Below are 23,938 nucleotides of genomic sequence, written 5' to 3'. Positions count from 1 at the left end.
AAAAAGTGGGGACCAAAAGTGCAATATCTCAGCGTCACGTTCCTTGAAATCAGAATCTGTGTTCAACAGTGTCTGGAGGTTCTGTTTTCTCTGGAGGGGTTGAGTGTTTGCTGCTTCTCCGTGCTATCCAAATGGTAAACAGTCCCCGAAGTGAAAAGACAACAGCGATGAATGAGAAGTAGCTGGCATATATTGTGAACTGCAGAAAAAGGCACACAATTTCAGTGATGAGTGGGCATGGAAACGCTTCTGAAGATATAACTTGACATTTTTCTGTTCAGACTGCTCACCTGTGGAATGATGCCCAGGCCCAGTCCTCTACTGTCGACCACCACAGAAGTAATGATCGTCTGTAGGACCAATGCTCCAAAGTTGTTTGCCCCAAAAACCAGTGCATATCTTTCCATTGTCAGATCAGCTGCAATCTGGTACCTAAAGAGAAGTGTTTGTATATTAAAATATTGTTTTTCCTGTTCTGCCTGCAATAAAATTAGTTGGATTCTTGGGGCAAAACAGCCTCGTAAACACTCTTACATGGCTATTGTTATCAGCAGCATGTACAGACACTTGAAAACAACGTAACCGATGTAGCAGACCCAGATGTTGCCAGTGAAGGTCATGAGGAAGAGCGCTGCTGACCCGAGTCCAGAGAAACCACCCAGGGCCAGCTCTCCCCACTGTTCCCATCTCACCTCAGTGAAGCCTATACCGTAGGCTGTTGCTGCACCTGCAAAACAAATTGATTTAGGATCATCATAGTAGGGATGACTATGGAATAACCACTGAGGTTTGAGATCCATCACCACGAGCTGTAAGGTCATGTTTCCTTTTTAATCAAACATTCAACTTGAATATGGTAAAATAGTAGTATTTAATATGGCGGTCAAACTGATATGACAATGCCTACCCAACAGGTTGGACACTGCCTCCACACCTCCGTTGTAGATGCTGAAGTTCTGAGAAGGTTGCACGTCCTCCCACAGCACCTGCGGGAATTTATAGAAAGTTATTACATGATTATACAAATAAAGTAAATGTAGCTTTAAAGTCACTTTTTTGTTTACACCGATCAACCACAACATTAAAACCAAAGACAGGTGAAGTAAAATGACATTGACTGTCTCGTTACAATGCAGTGTACTTCTCTGAAAACATTGGGTCCTGCCATTCATATTCATGCCACTTGGACATGCACCACCCACCCAAACATCGTTGCAGACAAATTACGCCCCTTAGTGGCAACAGCACCCTCCCGAAGGAGTGGGCCTACCCACCAAGGAGGCATCGACCTAGCCCCCAATTCCCCAGATCCCAATCCGATCAAGCATTTAAAGGTCGTGCCAGAGCAAGTCCGATCCATGGGGGCCCCAACGTTGATTGGACTTGGCTCTGACCCCTGGAGGTATGGACACAGGATTCTGGGGGTGTCCTGTTTTGTCTGGCACCAGGGCATTGGTGGCAGATCCTTTGAGTCCTTTGGGTTGTGAGATTGGGCCTCGATGGAGCGAAACTTGTTCAAGCCTCCAAATCCCCCCAGATCCAATCTGATCAAGCATCCAAGGGACATGCCAGAACAAGTCTGATCCATGGAGGCCCCACCGTGGATTAGACTTGGCTCTGACCTATGGAGGCATGGATACAGGGCTCTGGGTGTTGTGTCTGGCACCAGGGCGTCGGTAGCAGATACTTTGATTCTTGTGGTTTTGCAAGATGGGTCTTCCATGGATTGGACATGTTCCGGCATGTCCTATGGATGCTTGAACGGAATGGAATCTGGGGACTTTAGGGGCCGGGTCGATTACTTGAGCTCTTTGTCACGTTCCTTGGGCAATTTCTGAGCAGTTTTTAGGGTGAGGTGGGTCTGCACTGTCCTGCTGTGGGAAGCCACTGGCATTCAGGAGTGCTGTTGCCATAAGGCGGTGTACTTGGTGTTTGGGTTGTGTGTATGTCAAAGTGGCATCCACATAAATGTCATTTCCCAGCAGAACATTCACCTGTCAGTGGTTTTAATATTGTTCTTGATTGGTGTTTGTTACCTTTGCAACTGACCTGCACATAGTTGACAGTCTGGTTGTAGCCACAGGTGGCCATCGCCCACCACACTGACCAGTAGAGCAGCTGTCTGGAGGAATAGCACTGACGGAAGTCCCTCCACAGCTGGAGGAGGACTTTGCCACAGGTCTGTGTGCCAACTGACTCCCCAAGGTCCTCAACTTTAGGGCCTTTCTCATCCAGTCCTTTTCCTGCTTCATCCTCTGTTTCTCCTCTTCTCTCCACATTTTCATCTCTTACTCCTTCCTGGGAAACCTTTGATCCACTCGTGTGTTCTGTTGCACCCTCTGTTACTGTTTTCTGTCCGGTGTGTTTGCGGTGAAAGAACATGCTCTGCTGAGGCATTGGCAGAAGACAGGAAGTGAAGAGAGCGATGGCAGTGAGAACTAGAGTAAATATCATGATGTTGTCGTAGGACATGAGGTTGAAGCTGACAAGCAGCTGGCCCAGCACAGAGCCCACTGTGTACCCCAGGAGCTGCACACTGCGGCTGTAAGAGGTGGCTTTCCGGTATCTTTTCAGATCCACCATACTGTAATGAAAAGCAAAATGTCATGTGTGTCCTAACAGTGCAGAAGTTAAAAAGTTAGTGTCTTGCTCCACCCTTTGAGTGCATGACCTGTAGATGTAGGAGAAATAGGCCACCTCACTGGCTGTCACCACTCCGTAGAAGAACTGCATGGCCTGCATGGCGGATACACTGTACATCCAGCGTAGCATCGCTGTGGTGATGAAGAGGCTGGCGCACTGGAACACCACCACAGGCTTGTAGCGCAGCCAGTCCGTCAGCAGGAACACCGGCACCAGCACAGACAGGTAGGAGTATGTCCACACTGGGAAAATTTGATTGTTAACCTGATGAGGAAAAACGGAGAGATAAATTACTAAAGAGCCACTGCATGTAAGACTTGAACTATATGCTTCATAGCAATAAATTGTGTTTTTTTAAAAATCGTGATTGTGTTTTTACCTCTCAAGTAATAAAGATTGGATAAAACTCTTGACTGTGACTCAGCAAGTTGGTTTGATTGATTATTCAACATGTAAATGTAGTTTCTATAAGGCCAAAAAAGTAAGTGTATTAGGTATTTTATGTTTCCTTGTTAAAGGATAAGAAAATGAAAACTCAGTCATTATCTACTCACCCACATGCAGATGGAAGTTTCAGAGTCCATAAAGCAAACAACCCAATCCCCTAAACACCTGAAATAGATGGCCAGTGTAATCCAAATCTCCAGAAGCCCAGAGATCCCAAATTGAGTTGAATCAACATTATTTACACCCTCAACACATGGTCAACCTACACTATAATAACGGTTTTATTTTAGCAGGAACAGTGACAAATTCAGCTTAAAGAAGGGTATAAACACAGTCTTTTCAAATCAATCTCAGGGCTTTCGGACACTTGAATTATGCCACATGACTGTATGGAGCCATTTTATGTTATCTTTTTTTGGTTGTTTTTTACGTTTTAAAACATGTCCCCATCTACTTTAGTTGTTTTGGAGTTGTTTTTGCTGTGAAGCTCCAGAAATGTTTTATGGACTACAAAACTTCACCCAGCTTTCCATCGGCATGGCAAATTTTCATTTTTGGTCAAACTTATCCTTTAAAGCCACAAAACTGCAACGGCAAACTGAAATACTGTATATATGTTCAGCCATAATCACTCCTTTGAATGTTTGCTTTATATAATTATATTTTCATACCTGCTCTGTTGTCAAATTCTTGTCCGGTCCTGTCAGGTACGGGATGAGGAAAGGCTCCAGGGGTTTAACTGTGCTGAAGAATCCATATATGCACAGCAGAGTTGTGGGGTACCTCCAGTCTTCCCTCCACCTCTTGACTGCCTCCATCTTCGGCTCTTCTACTTCTTTCAGGTATGTGTTATTTGTTTATATACATATATATATATTTCTCGCCGTGCTACCCTTCCTTTGTAGCAAGCACCTGAAGTTGTCTAAGTGTTGAGCTTGGTTTGTCAATCAACAACCCGGTCAAAGAGCAGCAGCACCTTGGTGACCGTCCAGCTCTGATACACGTGTCACAAATAAAACAGGCGACCAGACAAATCTCAGCACTTTATCTTTAATATACCTCACTAATCAGTAGTAATTGCAACTTTATTGAGCTGTTGTTGAGCTTCCTCAATAGATTTTTGTAGAGATATGAAGTTGTAGAGATATTATAGACAACACACATGGGTTTGTCAGCAACTTAAAGGTCATTGCTGAATCTTTCAGCTATATTTTGGAGTCAATAATATGCTTATTTTTACACTCATTAGAGAAAACAGTAATACTGTTGAATGATTCATAATTAACTTAATCCCCATGACCAATTGGAACAGAACAAGACTATAACAGTTTGTTGACCTTGCTCAGAAGCGTTCAGCAGAGATCACCTCCACACTGGGCTCTTGTTCCTTGGTATCTGTGAGCTCTGGACTACGTTGACTTGTGCAGGCGGTGTAGCTCCCTCGGATCAGAAACAGCACAGAGATGGCAGCGTAGTAGCTTCCGTAAATAATGAACTGCAGAGAAAGCCACCATTGTCATTGTACTCCTGTTAAAAAACAGGCCTCACCAAAAATGTCTGCATGCAACAGTGAATGATAACCACCAGGTGTCGCCCTGTCCTCACATGTTCTTACAGTTCACCCAGAGATGGTCAGTGTTAAATATCTGTATGCTGCCATTAGAATTGAAGAAGTTATAAAGTAAGACAGACATACCTGCGTCACAATGTCCAGTCCCAGTACAGCTTCATCCACAACTATGAAGGTTAAAATGGTCTGCAGCAGAAGGGCCACAAACGTGTTGATCCCAAATGTCAGAGCATAGCACTGCATGGATAGGTTGGCTGCTATCTGAAATCTAAAATAACATAGTGCTTATAATTTATGAGAGAACATGGTTAGACTAGCATAGATATTTATAAGCAATGCGAAGTAAGCGTTTTCTGCTTTTCATTGTATATCATTGTAAAGGTTTATGGGTTTGAGATGTTGGTTGGACAAAATAAGCAATTTGAACATCACTTTTTACAAAAAGTAAAAAGGGAACCACATGTATGCAGGAGGGCACCAGCCTGCAGAAAGTCGTGATATATTTATAGTGTAGAAAGGGCACTTCACTACGCTTTGTCCATTGGAAAGGCACCCTAGAGAGGACTATATATGTTTCATCTACCATAGTGGCATCAAAGAGGGCACTTGCATTTTTTCACACATGGGGGTGATCACACATATGCATTGCTGCTGAACTAATTTTCATTGTATTTTAATATGCAATGGCCCCCCAGGTCCTGAAGTACTACATACTCCCCATGCAGTGACTTGTTTGAGGGAACTTAATTTAGACCCTGATCCCTGCAGTGACTTCCTCCAAAGCTCCTACTCGTTCGGGAATGTTCCTGCGGTGGAAACACAGCTTAACACTGCAGATAAAAGTTTTATTTAGAGAAATTCTACAGTGAACTTACGTTGTGATGGTGATGAGAAACATGTAGCAGGACTTGAATATGACATAACCACCATAGCACACCCAGATACTGCTGGTGAACGCCATTAGAAAGACGGCACCCGTGGCTACAGCTGAGAACAACCCTAGTGCCAGCTCTCCCCACACGGTCCAGGTCACCTTGAGGTGGCCCACGGAGAAGGCTGCTGCAGCACCTGGCCCATAGAGGAGAAAGACAAAAGTGATTTATCTGTCATTCCTGTGCACAACACCTCCACTGTGCATGTGCATTCTTGTTGTGATTCATCTATTAATCCTGACAACAACATTTCTTTCCTTGAATGTTGGTATTGATGGTAACATGGCCTCTAAACAAAACCCTAATGTGCACTGTAAGGGAAATTCTCCTTGTTGAGGTTGAGAGTTGCTAATTCTCTGAAGAATTTGAGACTCAGTGTGATGAATGAGATCTCTTTAATACATGCAGCATGAAGAGAAGGCCCGAAGTGTTCTCTGCAGTCTTCCAAATGTTTCCGACTTAAATACAACAGAGTAGGGGTTACATACTTTTAGAGACAGTTGTTAATCATTTCTTCCCAAAACAATGATCCCCTGATGTTTGTGTTGATCATGCTTCTCCCAGGGCAGAGTAACCCTTGTTGGTGTTTTATTAGGACAGTAAATGTCATCCTATCTACCTTCCTGTAAACACCTCAGGCAGATAAAATTGCCCCTCATGTGACTTTCTGACCCTTACACCTTAAAGGGAAATCTACCCTCCTCTCACATCCTGATATGTTCTCTACCATACATTGATTACTGAATTCAAAACTATTAATTTCTCACATTACACATGCCTTCACTGGCCTCCACAGCACCTGTCCATTATGATGAACCACTTCCACCTGGCTGCTGGAATCAACTATCAGCAATAATCAGAGAACCCATTACCTCCTAACGCTTTCTTCTTAATTGAAGCAATTACTCTTCTTCTTCTCAGGCTGAGCCAGGTTGAGAGTAGGCCAACAGGACCATGGCGCTGCCATTCCCTTTTAAAATCAATACAAATTTTACATTTAATCAGGTATCCCATAGAGCCAAAAATAGCATGGTTGTTTCCTTTTAATTGCAACTTTTTATAGGACTATGTGCCATCAGACATGGAAGGTTTTAATAACATTGTTAAATTTTATTGTGGTCTATATAATGTGGTTGTGCTGCAATCTTCTGCCCATCCCCTCTGCAATTTCCTGCTTCTGTGGTCCAAAAGCAACTTTCTCTTCTCGTCTCTTCTCTTTCTTTTGTTATTTCTCTTGTTATTTTGTTATTCTGCTTTTTGATAATGTCCACTATGGAATGCCATTTTAGCCGATATTAAATAAATGAATAAATAAATAAATGATTAAAAAAGAGATTCACAGTGCTTAAGATAGTTCTAGGACGTTCTAAGTCCAATGTTTGGCAGTCTGTAGTTAATACACAAGTTATTGATTGATTGATTTACAGTACTGGGCTGCTATTACTTGCAGTTAACTTCTGGGAACTATTGAGAGGCTCCACGTTTCGCCATTGCTTTAAAAATAATGATCCATTGGAGTAAACAGAGATGATTCAACTGTCTCTACTCGAGGGTTCTGGTTGATGCCAACTGCCAAAAAAATTGGGAATAAAAAGTCTCCTGAAATAAATAAAAGTTCTCCTTTGAAAAATGAAGTTTTAAAAATAAAAACCCATTTATATTTTTATTGCCCCACTTATTTATTTTGGGAAATATTGCATTGGCATATTTATTTTTTTATGCATTTATTCAATATTTATTCAATATTGGAAGGTAATATTTTGACTCAAAATTACCTACAGTGGCCATATTCATTGTAATAATGGAGCATATGATCCAGTGCAATAGTGTGGCTCGTTGATGTGCTTTTTTGGACAATAATGGATGTATGCAGCACAGAAGAATAAGCCTTGGCGACACAGGATATATGATTATTCGATGGGGTTTGCTGACATTAAGAAAAATATAGAATATTTCCAGACTTAATTAATTAATTTCTCTACATGATGATACCAGATCAGACTGAGTGAGCTTGGAGATAGGAACCTTTTTCTCTCTTACACACACACACACACACACACACACACACACACACACACTATCAACCAGTCTTACCCACAAGAGAGCACGCAGCTTCTACACCTCCGTTGTAGATGGACGATGTGGCAGATGGTTCTATATGGTTCCACATCAGCTGGATGTAGTTGAAAATCTGCACGTAGCCAGCTGTGGCCAGAGCCCACCACAGGGACCAGTAGATTAAACGCCTGCATGGTGGGCATAATTAAAACACATTATCATCATGATTGTAACTAGAAGGCTTTTAATTCTATCTAATAAAGTAATACTATGTGAATACATTCTAGAAAAACATTGAATAATCATACAGGACAAGAGGTGTGGGCTCAGCAGATCTACATTCAAAGTGTAATGTGTATTGAAAAAAAAAATGTGAAAAAGTAAATGCCTGGAAGAATACGACTCCTTGAAGCTTTGCCAAAGTAGATGGGCCGCGGAGGCCACATTTTCCCCTCGGCACCAGCCAGTACTGCCATCATGCTCCATCTTCTCTCTCTCCGAGCCAGCTTCGTCCTTATACATCACCGGCTCCTCAGACCTATTCGGTCCCGGCAGCCCCTCCTGCTGGGACTGCGGGCCCACAGCTGCAGCCTCTCTGCCTTTGAAGAACAGGCTCCTCTGGGGCATGGGCAACCAGAAGGAGATGAGAAAAGCCATGCTTACAATCCCCAGAGTGATAGCATTGATGTAGAAGTAGTCCACTCCTGTTGATTAGAGCTCATCAGTGCTTGCTCAAATTTTGGAGTTAGTTCAGTGCAGGTCCTTTATAATTTTCTTTGCAGTGAATGTGCCTTTACCTTAATGAGGAGAGAATATTTAACTATATCGGCTAGGATACCCTACCTGCCAGGGAGATGAGCATTTGGCCCAGGCTGGCACCAAATGTATATCCAGCCAGCATGGCACTCCGCAGGTAACCAGTGGCTCTTTGGTAATTCTCAACTGGAATCACACTGTAAATGTAGGAGAAGTAGGCCACCTCTGAGGACGTCACAACAGCATAGTTGACCTGTTGTTTGGACGGAACAGTTGAGATTTCAGTCATTTTTAACAGCAGGACTGAAGTCTTCTGAATTATTTGAGAAATATATGTTGGATTTTCAACAATTGCCAACTGTGTTTCAATGGACCTGAAGGAAGGTCATGGCAGGCAGACCCGGGGCAAAGCAGAGCAGGATGTAGTTGGTGACCAGGAAGAGCCCCTGCAGCATAATGAGGGGTTTATGCCTCAGGAAGTCAGTCAGGAGGAAAATGGGGAAAAGGAACGCCAGGTAGGAGTATGTCCAGATAGGGAACAGGTAGTTGGTCGCCTGTGGGGAAACAACAAGCACCAGAGAACAAGATGCTGATCCTGGCATGCCTATCTCATATCAGGGGCATGCATATCTCATCATCAATCAAAACCGAAGAGCGGTTGATCTCATAGAAGTACTCCTAATAAAAGACACCGACTGTAAATGAATTCTGTGTTTGCACAGAGGACTATGTATGTGTCTGCCATTCTTACCACTTCTTCAGAGATGTTCTTGTATGGTCCAATTAGGTATGGTGTGAGGAAGGGCTCTGCTACTCTGCAGTTTGCAAAAAACCCATAGAGGGACAGGAGTGCGGTGGGATAAATCCAGCTGGAGGACTCCAGCTTGGCCCAACACGCCATGCTTTTACCTGAGAAGAATCTCCCAGGGATCTTCTTTGGTATTTATTTCCAGGAGTGCTGCCTGAAAACTTGGTCTTAATTTTTAGTCTGACTACCTGGCCTATCCCGTAAGTGCTAGTGAGTGTTCCTCGGAGCAATTTATCTTTATGATCTGCACGTGCCTTTGTCACAATTCATTAACAATAGACTTTGAACTGTTAGGAAACAGAAGGATAGCTGAGAGTTGATGAAATGAGGCTTTCTTCAGGTACAAGCCTCTGATAGATTATATCAAACAATTAAACAAAGAGAAACGTGTTATTGTAAAGCAGAGGCGGGCAAATTGAGTTCAGAAATAAGATCACTCCACTTCTGCAGCAAAGTAATTAGTAAATGATTAATCATTTCTCAAAAAGAAATATGTCAACAGCTGTAAAAACAGTAACATTTAAATATGAAAATATTAGAATTATTCACCATATACAACCCAAATAAGTTGTAATGGGAGGTCCTTGAGTCTCCCAAAAAACAGCAATAAGCAGCTGGACAGACCTTGCCATGAGAAAGTCATTTCAGTTCAGTTCAGCAGGAACTCAGCTTCTCATACCTTTTGTCAGCCTAGTTAAAAAAAAGAGAACTTCATTCAAAGTATTTAACAAAGATTCAACAATGATCGCGATAACTGCACTTGCTGTGATGAAGAAACACAGACTACAGATCATTTATTTGTCTTTTGCCTTTATAGCAATACTTTGGAATTATAATGGAAGATAAGAAATATGACGTTTTCTCGAATATTTCGTTTCTTTTAAGTAAATTTTCCTCCACAAATGTAAATGTATCAAAACACAACCCCTATTGATGTTTTTTATGAGGGAACTTTCATTGTATTACAATTCACGAAAATATATGAGAAAGAAAACACCAAGGAAACTTCTGGACATTATCGATGCCTCAGGATTATTAGCAGAGACCCCCTAGCTTCTGATTTATTAGTACTGTTATTTTTCATTTAATTTATTTATTTTGTATTATGTTTGTCTGTTGATATATAATTTTGTTTACATTCTGTGCTCCGTTCTCTTCAGAGCAAAACATTGACGTATTATCTCCGTACCCGATCCATTGTAGTACAATTTCAAAATAAAAGGGAAGAAGCCTCCGGAGCTGTTGAGATCTTATCTTCGTACTACGCATGCGTCGTGACTGCACGTGGGCATGTGCCGCGAGTGTGTCGCCATAGCAACGGTTTGTTGATAGGTGATGTGAAGTAGCTAGCTAACCCAAACACATGGAAACATGAAACTAAAGCGGTTCCTTCTCAGATATTATCCACCAGGTAATACAAATAATTTCATTACTCAAAGGTGTCCCAGCTGTAACGTCACTTCGTCTGAAGGGAACGTCCCGCTGTTGTAGAGGACTGTTTTTCAACTTTGACAACAATTTACTGTATGCTTACATAACTAGCTCCAACACCATGTTGGTTAGCGTTAGCTGAGTGAATGCTAGTTTGGCCGACATGAATAGCCGCTCCTGGTTTAAATTGTTTTTCTGCTATCAGGTATAATCCTGGAATATGACAAAGGAGGACAATTGAGGACCAAATCAATCGACCTTCTGGATTTGACTCCAGAGTGCGTGAGTTGTATCATATATTGTAACATTTATGAAGATAGCCAACAGCACAGTGGCTAATTGATAAGTGTGATGTCATAATAACTATGTAGGAGCAGGCTACCATTGAGGCCACTGAGGTCATGTCCTCAGTATTTTTTTCTGGGTCTTTGATATGTTAATACATTCATATATTTGGTAAGACTTTTTAATATCTATCATGTCATTAAAATAAACAATTACATATAATTAAAAACGGCAAATTCATAGGTAATTAAACTTTATTTAACAGTTATTTCACTGTTGACAAGCAATGAAATGCTTTATAAACGACTTATAAGCAATTGTTTATTGGAAAGTTGCAATTGATGTTCATAATAATAAATACTGTGTGGTTCATTTATAAACATTATTTGGATGAGTTGCAACTGATGTTTTTAACCTTTACAATTACTTAATAAAAGTCATGTTATCACTTTTCAAAGTATCACCATCGGGTGGTCTGAGGTTTAAAAGTCGCATTTTCCCCACCATGCAGAACAAACCCAGAGGAGCTGGTGGCAGAAATCAGGCGATCAGAGCCTCTGATCACAGACTCCCGGGCTGATCAGGTCAAACAGCTGATCGTTCGACTTCAGCAGAAACAGGGGCAGCATGACCACCACAGGTTCTGTTTCATGAAGGTCAGACATAAAACTGATACTGGCATTACTGGTCAATAATAAATAAATCAACACAGTGATATAGTATCTATTAAGCAGCTGTTGGTGAAGACATCCTTTCATTCATTTTCCATGATTATTCTATCTTTCTGTCCAGCTGTGTGTTTATGTTACACACAGGCAAGAGTAAAGATTTTGGATGATGAAACATTTTGCAACATCAGCTGATTACAGCAGTACATTAGTTCATTGGTTTTTGTTCTTTGTGAATGTTCTGTACATATGTGGACAGTGAGGAGTTTGAGTAGTGAAATATGCCAGTGCTCAAAAGAGGCACTAGAGAGCAGCAGTGGTTAGGTTACTATGTTTTAACAATTAGAAACATGCCAACAGTCTGCCTGATAACATGATACAGGTGCTGCATGAGTGTCTTAGATATAATACACAAGACTTAATTGGTACGAGGTCAGGGTGGGTTAGGGGGCAGTAAGTCAGAGGATAGTCATGAAACTGGCGAGAGATTGTTCTGCATAAGGAGAGCAAATCCTTCCACCACTGCAGAGTGTCGTGGCAACTGAAAATCAATCACTTGTCTAGTGCAGATGAGAGTTGGTCAAAACACCAAGTTTGACACAATATTTCTTTTCTAGAAGTTCTTTATTGCTGGCAGGCAAGAGGCACACCTCAGCAGCGCATAGATGATGACTGAAGAGAGGCAGTCTCTCCTCATCCTTTATAATTGCAAGACCAATACACAATTGCAGCGGTCACAAGGTTACATGTGAACTCACTTGAAATAACATTCTCACCATTTCCACATCCACCTCAAATTAAACAACAACATATTAATAATTAACATATACCTTCTTTCCATAGGTAATGTGTTATACATCAACCATTGTCAGAACATATATCCCCAGAGGTCACACAGTAGAGGTTAAAAACACCCTTCAGGATGAATTCCTTAACTGAGTTCTTACCTACATTAGTTTTTACAACCCTCTATATCACATATGCTCTACAACCAACTATCACCAGACAGAAACAAAAGGAGGCCCACAAACATAAGTTTTCACACTACACACACATGAATGTTACACAATATTTGTTAGATTTCATATGCAAGAATAACATATCAAAATAATTAAGTGACATTCGAGAATTTCCCTCACAAGAGCCAGGAGGGAGAGGTCTTTCCTTTACATCAAAGTCAGAGGAATTAAATATGGGCACTTCATGGGTAATCTTAAAGATGAATGAAGTAAATAACTACAATGCCTTGGAGGTTATTTTTTCTAATCTCTCTCTGGTCTTTTTTTGCAGGAGCTCAAGGCACACATACTGCCACTGACAAATGTTGCCTTTGACAAATCAGGGTCAAGGTAGGTTTATCTGCAACGCACAAAAGTCTGGCACTGTGGAGTTCAGGAAAAGCAATGTATTTTTGTTGTTGTTGTTTATTGTTCTCTCTAACACTCTGCAGGTTTATAACTGGGAGCTATGACAGGACATGTAGAGTTTGGGACACAGCCTCAGGCAGAGAGCTGCACACGCTGGAGGGTCACAGAAACGTGGTGTATGCGATTACCTTCAACAACCCCTATGGGTAATGAGCTGTGTCAGCAAAACCTTAACAGCAACTGAGAACATTGCTCTACGTACTTAGCCTTTCAGAGAGGCTGTTCATCTTACAAATGACAGTTTCTTTGCTTTATTTGATCTTTCTGAAACTTAGAGACAAGATTGCCACCGGCTCTTTTGATAAGACCTGCAAACTGTGGTGTGCTGAGACGGGCAAATGTTTTCATACCTTTCGCGGACACATGGCAGAAATAGTATGTATGACACCCTGGTTAAGTGAAAATTATAAATGTTTTTGTTTATTTTTAGCAGTGCTGCACAAGTAATCAAACTATACTATAGGCTGCTCTATAAAGGGCTTTACAGTTAGGCCCAGCTGAGCATTTAAATTGCATATATTAATGCTTTTACTTTGGTGTTATGTTCAGTGCTTCGTTAATAGATCAGTCTGCCAAATCCCTTTTGGCTCTGTGTCAGAGTATTGTGTGGTTGTATTGTGTAGGTGTGCCTGGCGTTCAACCCCCAGAGTACACTGGTGGCCACAGGCAGCATGGATGCCACTGCCAAGCTGTGGGATGTGGAGACTGGGGAGGAGGTGGCCACTCTGACTGTGAGTTATCTTTTCTTTACTTACTATATCCCAATGCCTCTCTTTCTCCTTTTTCTGATATGACTCACATTCATTCATTAATAATGCATCGATTAACTTTTCATTCACTACTAAGAGTAATTACTCCTTAATTGAGTGTTGTTACTCCTGCTGATGGCCGGCACTTTTTCTACCCCACATATCCACCCCTGATCTGGTGGGAAATGTAGCTGTAACTCTTTAATAATAACTCTCATAACCCCCTCTGAGGGAAGCAGTGCGCTCTCTTTGATGTACAAACTGCACGTGGGTTCGTGGTGTGACTGGTTGGTCGGCTGGCTCTGTCTCAGTCAGAGGCAACACTCTGCAGCTCTCTCTGTTCTTTCACTTCTTCACACCACGGAGAATCAATCACGCTGACAGCAGTCAATTGAGCACAGAATCTCGAGCATATGCTTATTTTTATTTATTCATATCAAGAATTCAAGAGTCTATCCTTTAGGCTTAGGTCTGTATGTTTGTTTGAATAAATAATATTGGGTTGTTGATGTGCATTTTCATCCATACAGGCACATAGAAGGAGAGGGGGTTTGAAAGAAAAAAGAAATTAGTCAGTGAGGGATCATGCTGTCTTTTGATTTCCTCCAGGGTCACACTGCAGAGGTCCTCTCTCTGTGCTTTAACACAGTGGGAAATCAGCTCGTCACTGGCTCCTTTGACCACACAGTTGCTATATGGGATGTTGCTTCAGGAAGGTCAGACATCGTCACTGTTATTTAAATGTGTGCATCGACGTGTGTCATCAGTTATACTATACAGTGCATGCATTGATTCGCTCCTAAACATTCTGCATACAGGAGTGCACAACTGACCGCTGTGTTTTCTGTTTTGTTTTGCTTTGTTTTTCAGACGAGTCCACACTCTGATTGGTCACAGGGGGGAAATCAGCAACGTTCAGTTTAACTGGGATTGCTCTCTCATAGTCACAGGCTCCATGGACAAAACCTGCAAGGTGAACTATGATGCAATTGTGTTTGCTAGTTGCATGTTTTTTATTTAACTCCATTTCAACAAAATAATTCTGCAAAAATGTCCCTTTACAGACTAGAAATATATATATTTTGACTACAGCAATATAGTTCTTCATTTATTTAGCATTTTAAGCTTGTCATTCATATCCACCCTCCTCCTTTTCACACTCTCCGTCTCTCTCCACCTCCTGTCTCTGAGGTCTCCATTATTTAAAGGAGCAAAAATTAAATCCTAATTCCTTAATTATGCCAAGATGAGTCATGCTCACAAGTAAGAATTATCCACCTCACTGCATTCCTCTGGGAGAGATGGTTAAAGTAACGCCACATAAGAAGGCTAACAGCTACATGCTAGCATATTTCATGAGACTGCGTATGTGTTTTGTTCACACGTGTGTGTCCTAGTTTTGGTGCTCATGTGTTTTCTGCCCGTGTGTGTGTATGTGTGTGTGTGTGTGTTTATAATCACGTCACTCAGATTGTTCTGTGTTACATGTGTATGTATTTGCAGTTGTGGGAGACAGGCAGTGGAAAGTGTGTGGCCACCCTAGTTGGACACAAAGAAGAGGTGCTGGATGTGTGTTTTGATTTAAGTGGTCAACTCATTGCTACTGCGTCTGCTGATGGTGAGACCAACATGTCATTTACTTAGAGTTAACATTACTTGTTAAGTTACACTATTATAGTATTATATGTCTTTAAATACAGTATACATACATATACAGTAGGTTGTACATACTGTATACATATATAATTGTTTATGTTTTTTGGTGTACAGTGAATACTATTTTCATTTCTTATCTTTAGGGACCCTACTCTGCATGTTTTAGATGTTCCCCTACTCCAACATGCCTGATTCAAATAATCAGCTTGCCTGATAACGACCCATTCATTTGATTCAGGTGTGGTGAGACAGGAAACATCTAAAACAAGCAGGGCAGGAGGCCCCGAGGAGATTATAAAAACGCTGCACCAGTTCATTTCTTATTTAGGATTTTATATTTTACACATTTCCACTTTTCCTTTTGATCACATGCCTGAGGTTTACTTTAAAGCAACATAATGTAGAAATTGCCATTTTGTGCGATCTTGCGCGCCCCACAGTTTCAACACTGTCATAAATATAAATCCCAGGTCTGTAACAATTTGTCAGATGTAATGTAGGTGCTAACTACAAACAAAACTCATTACATCATAACAATGTCATGTGTTGAAAACTTGTATGTTGAAGTAAACATGTATGTAACGCTGTGATTCTACCCTCTCACTGGAGTTACATAGTGCAGAAACAAGTGATGGGGGGCTGAGACAGAGACACCATTCACACTATTACAAGACACTGTACCATCAACATGATTCTGAAGCTGATATTTTAGGTGAAAAAGTTACATAATGTTGCTTTAAAATTGCAAAAATATTTTTTTTCTCCCTTTTGCCATAAATCTTGGCTATGTTTTTATGTGTTGGGTGTCTGCTGGTTCCTAAGGCAACATGCAACAAAATCAACATTGTGACATCTTAAAAGAGTACAGTGCGTGTACACCAACAGCCCTGCCTGTTCCTCTTTCTGTCAGGTACAGCACGAGTGTTCAGTGCAAACACACATCAGTGTCTCACGACCCTAGAGGGCCACGATGGAGAGATCTCCAAGGTAAGTCACGTGACCCTAAATGGCTTCTCTGCCATAGCCTGTGAAAAGTTGTTTTATGTCACCACAGAGAGCCAAAGTCTCGCCCCATCTGCTGCTAGTTTTTGTTTTACGAGCCTCTGTTCTGTAATACAGCTTTTTATTATTTTTTTCTTTGCTTTTTGAATAGAACTTGAGTACTTTGTCTCTGTGATAAGCTCAGTTATTATCTATCATGTAAAATTTTAACACCTTCTCAGTTTAACAAAGATATAACAAGGAGTCTATTAGATTGTGTCTCTCTAAGGCTATCAAGAGCTGTATGGTCACAAAACCATTGCACATGTTTCAGCTTTTTAGAGCCATGCATTGTATAATGAAGGCTAGTGGAGCAGAGAGTAGCACAGAAATGAGTCACTACCTAGGTTTTCTATTTCATCAGAATTGTTTTATTTATTATTTATGGCTAGGAAATGAATAGGAAACAGCAGGGACCACATTTACTTCCTGTCAAACTTGTATATCAATGGACATGATAACAGGAAATTTAATTTTAGCTATTTATAATGCTAATCTTTAAAAACTTTAATCTGACCATCATTTCCCAGACATGTTTGGGTGTAAGTATTATTACAATTGGCCATGAGGCAAAACCACAAGTTAACGGATGCACCAGGCTACAAGCAGGTGTGAAAGGGTTTGTGATTTTGGTTAACATGGTGGATGTTACTCAATCACTATATCTGCTGGGCAGTGCTGCAAATAGGATATCGCCTGTACGTGCCTTGTTAACATGGGATAAACTGTGACGCTGAAGTGTAGGGACAGGAGTCCAGGCTTCAGGCTGTTTTGTGCTCACTGTGTCACATGGTAAAGCTCAGCAAGTAGGACACGGGACTGTAGTGATGCTTCCGTTGATCTGACTAATTGAATCTTTGGCCTCCAAACTAGATGTCAGTATTTTCTCCATGGGAAATTACAAATACCATCTGTCATCCCTGACCCTACAGTAAGTGAGCGTGCTTTGACCTTGTGTTATTAGCCTTTGAACTCAGAGCACCAAATGTTGTACCCGTGCCATCACATGGAGTCACACGCCCTTTAACCCAGTGTAACATGGCTTTGAGTCCAACAAACACACACTTTGTTATAAGGTGTTTTTTTTTTGACCCCGCACTGACCTTGTACTTTAATGCGAGTGATTTTACCCATTCACCATTCTCCAGGTGTTTTGCTCTGCATAAGTGTGTGTGTCCTGCAGGCTCTGTCTGCCTGGGTTTCTGTGTACGAGGGGCTGAGAAGTTGCATCTGTTTACTGACACACATCAGGCAGTCAGTCAGTCATAAATAGGCTGGATGGAGGATCATTCCAGAGGATTATGACACTAATCTCTGCCTAACAGGACACCTCTCCCCCTCCTCTCCATGCTTCTTAACCATGACCACGATTTTCTTTTTTTTCCCCATCGGCCTCTCCCTCTATTTCTCGCTGTAGGCTGTTATTTTAAAATGTGTCTCAGTATGCCACCTCTAATTAATTCACCGTTCAGCATTTTCTGGTTTTAAATCTGTGAAATATGAATGGTAACCTGTTAATGACTGATTCTTAAGACCTGAATGCATGTTTCTACAATGTCATGTCAGGAATCCACAAGGCCTTTTGTTTTCAAATATTTTGTCCCCTCCAGAAGGAAAAATCCTTTCCATGTTGGTCGCTCCATTAGCTTTATTCTTGCACTGAATGCCAGTGTAACGTTTGCACACAAGATTTTTCATAATCCAAATGTCACATTATTGTGAAATGTGTGGGGCACATTGACAGCACAGTGTTTCAAAGCTGAAGAGAAAAGATGGCTGAGTAAATGGCACATTTGTGGCGCCTGGTAGAAAAACGTGTATTGATATTACACTTAGTACCTAACACGGCTGCAAATAACAATTATTTTCAATACCGATTAGTCTGTCAAATATTTTAACAATTCATTCATTTTCTATGATAAATGACAAAGAAAAACTGAAATCCTTACATATAAGAAGCTGGAACCAGCAAATGTTTGCAATTTCTGCTTGAAAAATGACTGAAACATGTTTTTGATTTTCAAAATACTTGGTGATCAGTTTTCTTTCGATCGACCAGTCAATTAATCAAGTAATTATTACAGTCCTAGTACCTAACCTATTACTTATACCTATTTTTCTTCTACAAACAAGATGGCGAAGGTTAAACAGTCTCATAGCTAAATACATGCACATCCCATGACTACAACCTAGTGACCATGTGATGAAGAGGCAATGGTGGATAAAATTACAAATACACATCTCTGTGACCACACATTATTGCCCAGTTCATCCGTCTGTTTTCTATACCTACTCTATGTGCAGAGTAAGGGGCAAGCAAAATGGTGGAATAACCAATGAGCCCATTTTTATACAATTTATTTCTTAATTTGGAGATATGATGAAGAAGATGACACATACACATACGTTTTTAAAGAAAGACAGTTTAATTTTTGGATAATGACTGCTTGAGGCAGACCTACAAAGTGTGAAGCCATCATAATATCTTCCATTGGGTTGTGAGCGACTGTTTTGAGGCACTGAGTTTAGCAGTACCATAATTGTACGAGAGGGTGGAGTGGGGTACAATACTGACTGGATCTGACTGAGAACCCCAGGAAGTGCCGTGGTAGTGACTTGTCAATCGCAAGGTAGCCACTTCTTGAAGCATATCCTGCTTTATCGTCTATTTTACTCCAAATTGGACCATAATTTACAAAATGAACATCATGCTGCGTTGAAGAAGAATTGAAACAAGCAATTGAGACCATAAACTTGTTAGGAAAGTGTTTACTGAGGTAACAAATCAAGTGAGATGTTGGGTCATTTTCTCATAGGCTTACATACAATCAGACTTCTTTTTGAAACCAGTGAAGTCACCCCTAAAGAACATGGTACCTTGGGTTATGCATCCATCAACAGCACACATTAAAAAATCAACTTTTGCAGTGTGAACCCACTATTTAGTAAATGAGGTTAGAATTGTAATGTAATATGAAATTGGGGCACAGCTTTAGTCTTGTTTATTTATACATCTTTCTCATTGTATCCTCTTTCCTGAATGTTTTCTTTTCCCCTCTTCTTCCATTTAAAACTGTTTTTATTCCATTTCTGTACCTGCCAGTGCTCCCACTCTCATCTTCTTCCGCCCGTCTTCTATCTTTGTCAGCTTCTTCTCTCGTCAGTTTCCATTTCCTGTCTATGGTCGCTCCTTGGTGCTCAGTTTAGAGTTTTAATAAAAACACACTTTACTTTCATGGCCATCTAGAGCCAGCTTCATTTAATCATCTCTGCCTTTACCTCACTGTTGGGATATAAACCCATTCAGGGAATGATAACCCCGGGATCTAACACAATCAGCCTCAGCAATGATTTTCATAATACTCAACTGGAAAAACTCTTCACTGTGTGGCGCCACTGGTGCCTTAATCCTCCTTAAGTATTTAAAGTTGAATGACCTCTGTGGAATAATGCTGCTGAGGTGGTGAAATTGCTCTAAACTCACTCATTTTCCCCCGCCTTTGTCACTTCAGTCACTTCTGGCATAATCTATTTTTCAGCAGTCTCCCTCTTGCCCACTTTATCACTCATGTAGCACACACTCATCCAACTCTGAATAAGACTAACACGCCTGTCTCTCTCGGTAGATCTGTTTCAGCCCCCAGGGCAGCAGGGTCCTGACTGCCAGCTCAGACAAGACAGCTCGTCTGTGGGATGTTCAGTCAGGTGTCTGCCAACAAGTTCTGGAGGGACACACTGACGAGATCTTCTCCTGTGTTTTCAACTATGAGGGCGACACGATCATTACAGGTATACACTGTCCACAAACACACACAGTGTTGAAATGTAGCTTTGAGCAGCTCCTCTCTAGCCTTAAGAAATGCTTAATTGCACATGGTACACGTTTGTGTTTGTGCTCTCCTGCAGGTAGCAAGGATAACACATGTCGGATCTGGTACTGACCCTTCCCTTGACCATGTCGAAGCTCAGGCAGACATGACAAGGACACAATGATCAATTCGTGTCGAGCGTTAATGACCCACTATCAAAAAAACCTGCAGTCACAGTGAAGTAAAAGTCATTAAAAGGTTAAAGTGGATCGTCGCTGATTATATAATTTGTCTCTTTATGTGCCTCATGTTACTGAATCTGTTTGAGGCGTCACTTTTTCCCTGCCTGTCACTTCGTACTGGACTTGACCAGTTAACTCATAAAAATGTCAGTGGTTTTTTACAGCTTTGTAATAGTTTGCTTTGACGCCAAGAATATGTGAAAACATTATACATATTTACATCAAGTTTGGAGCTAAAGCCAAGAGGCAATTAGCTTAGCTTGGCATAAAGACTGGAAGCAGATGGACACAGTTAGCCCGGCGCCGTTCAAAAATACAGCTGCTAGCAAGGCTCAGTTGTTAACACGCTACATGGTTACAGAACAGAAGTCAAGACCATAAGACCACTTTGTTGTTTTTACATTTCTGTTTGTGTTGAAAATTAAACAATCAAGCTCAGCCGATTTTTTAATTTTAGACCTTTTAGCCTATTCAATTACTTTTTTAGAAGGGTCAGATTAGAAAGGTGTGTGCTTGACAACAGATAATCAAAGGGCCAGATTGAGGTTGTTAAATAATCTACTTTAGAGAAGGTGACAATACAGTAGCTGTTTTCCCCTGCCTCTAGCATGCTAGGCTAAGCTAATCATTTTCTGGCTTCAGCTTCCAATTTAACACGAGAGTGGTCTCAATCTTCTTATCTAAGACACTAAGTAAGCCTATTTCCTAAAATGTGGGAGTAGTTCTTGAAAGCTTGTAGAAGTAACAGTGTCTGAACATTATTTATATAAAGAGAACTGGTTCTGTGTAAAGAAACTGTCTGAGCTTTAAACATCCCAAATTCGATCTAATTTCAATCCAACATGCTGCATGTCTAAAACCTCTGCATTTAATAATATTCATCCACTAGCTTGAGTGTAAATGTTTATCTTTTTTTCATCTTCTGTGGCCATTATTAGCTAACAAATTTAAGCTGATATTTTTGTTCCCACTGCCTACTGCATTAAGCAGTATTTTCTGAAAGCACAGCACACAATGATGAATGTTTGTTTAGTAGCTTCCTAGCTGGTGTTCAACTGTCATGAATTTGCGTCTCACTGCATCTGTGACATACATACAGTCTAATTCTGATGTGAATAAATATTCTACTAAACAAGGTTCAGTTGCCTTTCAGCTGAATGTTATGAATGAACAAGTCTGCTTGTATTTCACATCACAGAAATTTATTGATGTCAAAAGATAAATACATTCAGTTCTACCGTGACAGAGTTTACAGCTGAGTTGTGTGATTTTTCTTTTTTTTTTTTTCCCAATGCTGATGTAACACTAGAGTACCACTAAGTAGAGAAATAAACAGACCAAATTCACATACAAATTCAACATTACAAACCTTACTCTGTCTTCCTGACATAGTAAAAGCTAAAGAGAGCAGTCCACTACTCCAAGGTGCAGCAGTTCCAAATCTACAGTATATACAGTACAGCTATCCAAAATAATCAGTTCTCAAGTACCATTAACAAGATAACACACTTACTTTGAACTGAATTTCAAGGTCACAACAGAGGTGGTATGTTGGCCAATGAACACAACAAAGATATGGGCATTGTTACTTAAGCAAATGTGCACTTCTAAGTGGCTCTCATAAGAAAGTGATAGAGCTTTTTCTGGGCTTACGTTTCCATAGATAGCCTCTTTTACAAAGTAGTTTTTGATACAAAAGGTTTGAACGTGTTGAGCTGTGGGGAGAATTTAACCTGATTTTCCTGTCCTCTATTGGTACTTTGCCTCGTGTGTTCATTTTGGAATAAATAAATAAATAAATAAACACATAATTTGGTTGTGAGAATCTGTAAATATATATATATTTATATATATCATCTGGAGCAGTTAAAACCTGCTGACTATAATCTCTTGAAGGCTAGTTCATTCGCATCAGGAATGTCCAACCTGTACACCTACAGTTTGCTCTGTGTTAGTGTGTGTCTCACTCAAGAGGTGAAAATAAAAACATGCTTTCATTAAAGGGAGACTGGTCTTTTCATGGCTGCGAACAAGACAAAAAAACACAACTGTATGAATTTCTCAAGTATGCTGATCACGTCTGTGCTTTCAGCTTGCGGTAGGAGACACTTGGTGTGATGAGACAGGGTGGGGCAAACAGTTGGGAGCATGTTAGGAGTGTGAGTGGATGAGCGAGCATGTGTGTCTGTGTGCAGTACGAGGAGGTTAGTCGGCTCTACATGGTCTCCAACAGCCAATCAAACAGGCTGGACAGAGACCGGCCCTCCTCTTCCTCTTTCTCGTGTAGTTTACAGAATTGAACCACAGCGCTGAACAAGTCCGCAATTCGCCACGCCTTCTGAGACATCAGGTGGATCACCCTCTGGAACTGAGAGAAGACACACATGCTCATCAATATCACTTTGCTGTCTAATTTTTACAGTATAGATATTGTGAACAACAATTTCAGTGGGAATGGTAATTTTAGCATTTCATTTTCACTGGATACGATCTTAAAATGATGTGATTTTTTTTTTGCTGAGGTCTTTGCCAAACAAGTGTGCTCGATTCCATCTGGAGAATATGATTTTTGTACCGCGTGGATGCCCAGAATCTGTTGTGACAAGACGGGTTTGGACAAAAATTAAGAAAATATGTCCAGGCTCTGGACGGGTTCGGTCATGTCATCAATACAAAATATATGTATTTATTTTCAAAATTGTATATCTATATGCCTAGAACAATGTCTTTTCATTGTAATCTATACTGTACATGTCTGTAATCAGTGTCAATGGGCAAGCTGTAATAATGGTAACAGCTGCGTGAGGGGGTAACATAAAGTCAGTGCTACAGCTTACATTAACTGCGTTGTGCTCGGACGTAAAAAACCCTGCACTTTGATCTGTAGGTCCGGGCATCATTTCAGCACCAAGATACTTACTTTATAACGGTGCTGTATGTTGTGACACATATTACCTTTATCAAAAGAAAATTGCGAGTTGGATATCACACTTGGTCATATTTAAATTGTATTACTTTTAGGCCAACCAAATATAAATAAATAGAGGATTTATTCTTTTCTGCATGTGTGGGGTGGACCTCAGTATCTCTAAAATCTTGTTTACAGCCCTGCAACAGAGTTATAATAAAAGAAAGCCATACAACCAGCAACAACCATTTGAGTGAAAAAAGCCTGCTGTTATGTTTTTGGTTTGATAGCCCACCTTTGCAACCCTCTTCTCTTTGGACTTCCTGAAGTAAAGAGCAGGAAGGCCCAGCTCGGAGGCAGCAATCCACTGCAGGGCCACTCTAAGCTCCGAGTCCACGCACTCAGGCTCCAGGTCGCAGTTCACTACCAACAACACCCTGAGGTCACTACTGCCGTCTGTGGTCCTCGCTGAAAAATCAAAGGTAACAGGATAGATTGTAGTAGGATA

At 40.8% G+C, this 23,938-nt stretch overlaps 4 protein-coding genes across 4 annotated transcripts in view; 1 reads left to right on the top strand and 3 right to left on the bottom strand.

Annotated features, from left to right (window-relative positions):
* Positions 1-46: 46 nt before the first annotated feature.
* On the bottom strand, positions 47-3,908 carry slc19a3a (solute carrier family 19 member 3a). Its single transcript, XM_073490312.1, has 7 exons — positions 3,762-3,908; positions 2,672-2,907; positions 2,050-2,584; positions 908-986; positions 535-727; positions 284-432; positions 47-249 (listed from the first exon to the last, which is right to left on the bottom strand). Exons 1-7 carry the CDS (start codon positions 3,906-3,908, stop codon positions 50-52), a joined length of 1,539 nt encoding a protein of 512 aa, XP_073346413.1. The 3' UTR covers positions 47-49.
* Positions 3,909-4,432: 524 nt separating this feature from the next.
* slc19a3b (solute carrier family 19 member 3b) lies at positions 4,433-9,307 on the bottom strand. The gene is made up of 8 exons (XM_073495069.1): positions 9,158-9,307; positions 8,781-8,960; positions 8,494-8,659; positions 8,039-8,354; positions 7,687-7,838; positions 5,536-5,728; positions 4,787-4,928; positions 4,433-4,585 (listed from the first exon to the last, which is right to left on the bottom strand). Exons 1-8 carry the CDS (start codon positions 9,305-9,307, stop codon positions 4,433-4,435), a joined length of 1,452 nt encoding a protein of 483 aa, XP_073351170.1.
* Positions 9,308-10,585: 1,278 nt separating this feature from the next.
* On the top strand, positions 10,586-20,412 carry daw1 (dynein assembly factor with WDR repeat domains 1). The gene is made up of 13 exons (XM_073491714.1): positions 10,586-10,625; positions 10,851-10,923; positions 11,442-11,586; positions 12,889-12,947; positions 13,049-13,171; positions 13,301-13,400; positions 13,649-13,756; positions 14,384-14,490; positions 14,645-14,747; positions 15,278-15,392; positions 16,341-16,417; positions 20,098-20,260; positions 20,378-20,412. Exons 1-13 carry the CDS (start codon positions 10,586-10,588, stop codon positions 20,410-20,412), a joined length of 1,248 nt encoding a protein of 415 aa, XP_073347815.1.
* A 1,546-nt stretch (positions 20,413-21,958) lies between these two features.
* The window catches only part of sphkap (SPHK1 interactor, AKAP domain containing), a 58,915-nt gene continuing 56,935 nt past the window's right edge, over positions 21,959-23,938 (bottom strand). The window contains exons 11-12 of the mRNA XM_073490266.1: positions 23,726-23,898; positions 21,959-22,890 (exon numbers count right to left, since the gene is read on the bottom strand). Coding sequence (XP_073346367.1) covers positions 22,738-22,890; positions 23,726-23,898 — 326 coding nt within the window. The 3' untranslated portion in view covers positions 21,959-22,737. The remainder of the gene's footprint in view (positions 22,891-23,725; positions 23,899-23,938) is intronic.

The sequence above is a fragment of the Pagrus major genome, chromosome 2, assembly GCF_040436345.1.
Source record: "Pagrus major chromosome 2, Pma_NU_1.0".
Classification (NCBI taxonomy): domain Eukaryota; kingdom Metazoa; phylum Chordata; class Actinopteri; order Spariformes; family Sparidae; genus Pagrus; species Pagrus major.
The sequence above is the reverse complement of the archived record's forward strand: the minus strand, read 5'-3'. Positions and strand labels throughout refer to the sequence as shown.